Source organism: Cebus imitator, unplaced genomic scaffold, assembly GCF_001604975.1.
Source record: "Cebus imitator isolate Cc_AM_T3 unplaced genomic scaffold, Cebus_imitator-1.0 Scaffold177, whole genome shotgun sequence".
NCBI classification, from domain to species: Eukaryota; Metazoa; Chordata; class Mammalia; order Primates; family Cebidae; genus Cebus; species Cebus imitator.
The window spans coordinates 1,835,657-1,840,902 of record NW_016107492.1 but is presented as its reverse complement, the minus strand read 5'-3'; the positions used below and the strand labels follow the sequence as shown (position 1 = coordinate 1,840,902).

Genomic DNA, 5,246 nt, shown 5'->3' with positions numbered 1-5,246 from the left:
CTGGGTTCAGGCAATTCTCCTGCCTCAGCCTCCTGAGTAGCTGGGATTACAGGCACGCGCCACCATGCCCAGCTAATTTTTTGTAGTTTTAGTAGAGACGGGGTTTCACCATGTGACCAGGATGGTCTCAATCTCTTGACCTCGTGATCCACCCGCCTCGGCCTCTCAAAGTGCTGGGATTACAGGCGTGAGCCACCGCGCCCGGCCAGTATTTTTTAAAACTCTGTTTTACACCAAACACTTTGATGCATAAGCATTATAAACCAACTCTTTAATTCATAAACAATTATCGAAGAGTTTGTTTCTCTCTCTCTTTTTTTTTTTTTTTGAGATGGAGTCTTGCTCTGTCACCAGCCTTGAATGTTGTGGTGCAATCTCGGCTCACTGCAACCTCCACCTCCTGGGTTCAAGCAATTCTCCTGCCTCAGCCTCGCAAGTAGCTGGGACTACAGGCGTGTGCCACCACATCCAGCTAATTTTTTTTTTTTTTTTTGTATTTTTAGTAGAGATGGGGTTTCACCATGTTGGCCAGGATGGTCTTGATCTCTTGACCTTGTGATCTGCCCTCCTTAGCCTCCCAAAGTGCTGGGACTACAGGCTTAAGCCACCGCACCTGGCCCAAGAGTATTTTTTTTTAAAGAAATTATATGTACAGTATGATTCGAGTTTCATAAATGTGATTTCAAGAAAGGATTTTAAGAAAATGTTGGCAGCATTGAGTGAAGTGTGCTTATATAAAATGGAACAACTTGAGTTTCAACTCCTCTTCCTTCCTGTTTAAGCTTTGGTAGAGATATTATTGAGCAGTAAAATTGATCATGGGTTAGAGGGGATGTAGGAAGAAGGAAGCAGAAAGACTGGACAGGCTCTAGATAACTCCGTCTCTATCAGTTCCTGGAATACTGACCACATCTGTTAACCCCAAATTCTAGGCAAATGAAGACCCCAGTGACAGTGCTGAGTCAGAGGAGGGGCTGGGCTCTGATGATCGTCAATACATTTATAGACCAACTGGTGGCTTCTCCAGGAGCACAGGAGAAGAAGGATATGATAAAGATGACGAGGAAGATGACAGTGGAGATGACACCTTTGGCGATGATGACAATGGCCCAAGGCCCAAAGACAGACAAGAAGGAGGAAATTCCAGACTGGGAAGTGATGAGGACTCTGCTGACACCACACAATCCAGTGAAGAGGGCGCTCCACAAGGGCAAGACAGTGCCCAAGATACCACCAGTGAGAGCAGGGACCTTGACAATGAGGACCAGGTGGACAGCAGGCCTGAGGGAGGTGACTCCACTCAGGAGAGTGAGAGTGAAGAGCACTGGGTGGGCGGTGGCAGTGAGGGGGAGAGCAGCCATGGAGATGGCTCTGAGTTTGACGATGAGGGAATGCAGAGTGATGACCCAGACAGTATCAGGAGTGAGAGGGGAAACTCCAGAATGAACAGTGCAGGCATGAAATCAAAAGAATCTAGAGAAAACAGCGGGCAGGCAAACATTCAAGATTCCGGTGACAGCCAGTTGGTGGAGCATCCTAGTAAAAAAATTTTTAGGAAGTCTCGCATCTCAGAGGAAGATGACAAAGGTGAACTTGATGACAACAACACGATGGAGGAAGTCAAGAGTGACTCTACAGAAAACAGCAACTCCAGAGAAGCTGGCCTCAGCCAACCCAGGAGAGACAGCAAGGGTGACTCTCAAGAAGACAGCAAGGAGAATCCGTCCCAGGAAGACAGCCAAAACCTAGATGGCCCCAGCAGTGAGTCCAGCCAAGAGGCGGACCTTCCATCCCAAGAGAGCAGCAGTGAGTCTCGGGAAGAGGTGGTGAGTGAGTCCAGGGGAGATAACCCCGACCCCACAACCAGTTACGTAGAAGACCAGGAAGACAGTGACTCCAGCGAAGAGGACAGCTCGCATACACTCTCCCACTCAGAAAGTGAATCCAAAGAGGAGCAAGCAGACAGCGAATCCAGCGAGAGCCTCAACTCCTCAGAGGAAAGCCCGGAGTCCCCCGAGGATGAGAACAGCTCCAGCCAGGAGGGCCTCCAGTCTCACAGCGCCTCAGCAGAGAGTCAGAGTGAGGAAAGCCAGTCTGACGAAGATGACAGTGACTCTCAAGACAGCAGCAGATCTAAAGAAGATAGCAACTCCACGGAGAGCAAATCAAGCAGTGAGGAAGACGGCCAGTTGAAAAACATTGAGATAGAAAGCCGGAAATTAACAGTTGATGCCTATCACAACAAACCCATTGGGGACCAAGATGATAATGACTGCCAAGACGGCTATTAGCATCAGCTGTCTTAAGAAGTGGCTGTCACCTAAAGGAGCCTTGGGAGTTTGAAAGTGTATCATGATAACTATAATTTATTGATGTTTTGACCAAAAGAATAACCAGATGCCTTTTTTTTTTTTCCTGAAAGGAATTGCTGGACATTACACTTGTTTCTAGGATGTCATCATTTCATAGAGGTTTAAATACTGTGGAGTGACACCAGAACCCATCCAAAGAGGCTAGAAGCATGAAAGGATCTGCATATCTTTGCAGCTGAGATAGTTCCTAACTCATCAGCCTAACAAACAAAGATATTGGGGGTCCACGATATACCAGGCACTGTGCTGGGTGTTGGGAACGTAAAGCAGGTGAAGACTTGTTTCTTGCTCCTGAGGAGCATATAGGGATCCATAAAGCTACATAGTTAAAGAGGGACGTGTATAAGAGAAACAAGAATTGTTACAACCCAATATGGTGAGTACCAAGACAGAGCTATGACCATGATATCTATCTGGGAGCACTGAGAAGGGTGACCAACGCTTTGTAGAGCGAGGAAGGGCTTCATAGCAGAAGACACTGGAGTTGAAAGGTTGCATAGGGTTTCCTCATTGGAGACTGGAGATTTCAATTCTTGGGATAAATAATAGTTAATTCTATAGGATTAAATATTTTCTTTGCAAAATCACATTGAAATTATGGCACAGTGAGTTGTTTTAGATAAGAAAATCTTTTTTTCCCAATTAATTTACTCAATTCACATTTTTTTTTTTTTTTGTAGAACTCCCATAAACATCACCTTACTGATCACCAGTGATGATATGAAGGAGAGGGAGAAAGAAATTCCTCTTTACTTAGATACTTTTCAGCTTTATTTTTTTAAAAATCAGTTTATGTGCAATGCTATAAAAAAACTGTTCTCTGAGTCCTTTACAGAGAAAAATTCTGTATATAAGATGCAACTGATTTTTGCCAGATACCATTTGAAATGTTACCTCAATATAAAATACTTGTTTTATTTGTTTTGTAATAAAGATTATAATACATTAGGATATAGTTATGTTAAGCAACTGTTTCTTTAAAGCGTTCCCAAATAGTTCATTACCTTCCTCCTTTTAAATGAAAGATTTTCTTAAATTAGCTACTGAAAATTTTATTTGTAATTCTGGTAGTATTTTGATAAAAGTACTATGTGTTGCTTATGATATTTCACTAACTATACTGTTACAGATCAGCGAGTAAAAATGAAGCAAACTCTCAACTTTTGTTTGCGGCCACACTAAAAGTTCATCAGGTTTAGGCTTAACATTATTTCCTGCTAGTCTCTCAGACTCGTTTGTGTAAGTTCTGGAAGGAAGGTACAGAGAACCTTATTCCTTATATTTTTATTTCTTTGAAAGAAATGACTTCATCTCAGCACTTCTACTTTACAAATGTGTTTTTACCCACACTTCCACAAGAGTACATCCGAACTCCCTGACAGAATCATTAAAAGGATCAAGAAGACTCCCTGGCCAGGCTTAGTGGTTCATACCTGTCATTCCAGCACTTTGGGAGACAGAGGCAGGCAGATCACTTGAGATCAGGAGTTTGGGACTAGCCTGGCCAACATCAGCTCTACTAAAAATAAAAAATGAGCCAGGTGTGGTGGTATTCCCAGCTACTCAGGACGCTGAGGCAGAAGAATCACTTGAACCCTGGAGATGGAGGTTGCAGTGAGTTGAGTTCATGCCATTGCACTCCAGCCTGGGTGACAAGATTAAGACTCTGTCTCAAAAAAAAAAAAAAAAAAAGAACCAAGATTTTATTTCAGTCTCACCCTTCCCATCCTTCACATTTCTCTGTTCCCTCACAAGGTCAAAGCTGTACTTTCTTGGGGAGATTTAAAAATTGTGTGTTTGTGTGTCCTTGTGTGTGTGTGTGTGTGTGTGTGTGTGTGTGTGTTCTCTAATGCTTCCTCTTGAGATTTTAGAGATTTTAATTTAGTAAGTCTGGAGTGAGGCCCAGAGTTCTGTATTTCTAAAAGGATTCCAGGAGATTCTGATAGAGCCCATCCACATATCTCCATTTGGGGTCTCCATTTGGATTAATTATCTGACTCCCTTAACCTACAGGTTCCTGCCAACCCATTGCTCCTTCTGAGAAGCACTGCCCTATGCTCAGACCTCCTGGGTGCCTGAGGCACAGGTGGCCAGGTTCTAATCACTTACATGCCCCACGTCACCCTAGGCGATTGGACAGAGTGAGCGCCTGATCCAAGGGGAGCCTGGCTGGCAGCCTCCAAGGAGGCACGTTGCAAAGGTTCTGCCTGAACACAAATGAGGTCTAATCTCATTTTCCTTCTCTGGGAATCTGAATATTTAATGAAAGAGATGTCAGAAAGTGGCTAGAAAAAAAACAGAAGGGAAAACACAGAGAGGCAGCAATGGAGAGTGGTCTAAACCCCATTACTGTGACACACAAAATGGAAAATTATGGAGCTCCTGTTGCTAAGGGGCAAAAGAACCATCTTCCTGCCTACAAGTTGGACTTGATTCTCCTGTTGCCCCCAGGCCTTCCTGGATTCTGGGATGTCTTGTCTTCTCAAATGGCCCCCGTATGAGGGCACTCACCTTTCTTGAGGCAACTTGAGTGAGTCTTTGTTCCTGGCAACCAAAATACCTAATGAGCAGAGACTTAGAAACTTACGTTATGTTAGCTAGTGGCCCTCACTCCCATAACCCAGTGGTCCCCAACCTTTTTGCCGTCAGGAGCTGGTTTCATGGAAGACAATTTTTCCAGGGGCCACGGGTGAGGGGGATGGTTTCAGGATGATTCAAGTGCATTATATTTATTGTGCACTTATTTTCTATTATTATTACATTGGAATATATAATGAAATAGTTATACAACTCACCATAGCATAAAATCAGTGGGAGCTCTGAGCTTCTTGCCCTGTAACTAGCTGTTTGCCTCCTGGGATGATGGGAGACAGT

The 5,246-nt window shown here is 43.9% G+C and overlaps 1 protein-coding gene across 3 annotated transcripts in view; it reads left to right on the top strand.

Moving 5' to 3' along the window:
- Window positions 1–3,325, top strand: part of DMP1 (dentin matrix acidic phosphoprotein 1) — a 37,209-nt gene extending 33,884 nt beyond the window's left edge. For all 3 annotated transcript variants that reach the window (XM_037744498.1, XM_017545124.2, XM_017545123.2), the window contains one exon: window positions 933–3,325. In XM_037744498.1, coding sequence (XP_037600426.1) covers window positions 933–2,291 — 1,359 coding nt within the window. In that variant the 3' untranslated portion in view covers window positions 2,292–3,325. The remainder of the gene's footprint in view (window positions 1–932) is intronic.
- Window positions 3,326–5,246: the final 1,921 nt, after the last annotated feature.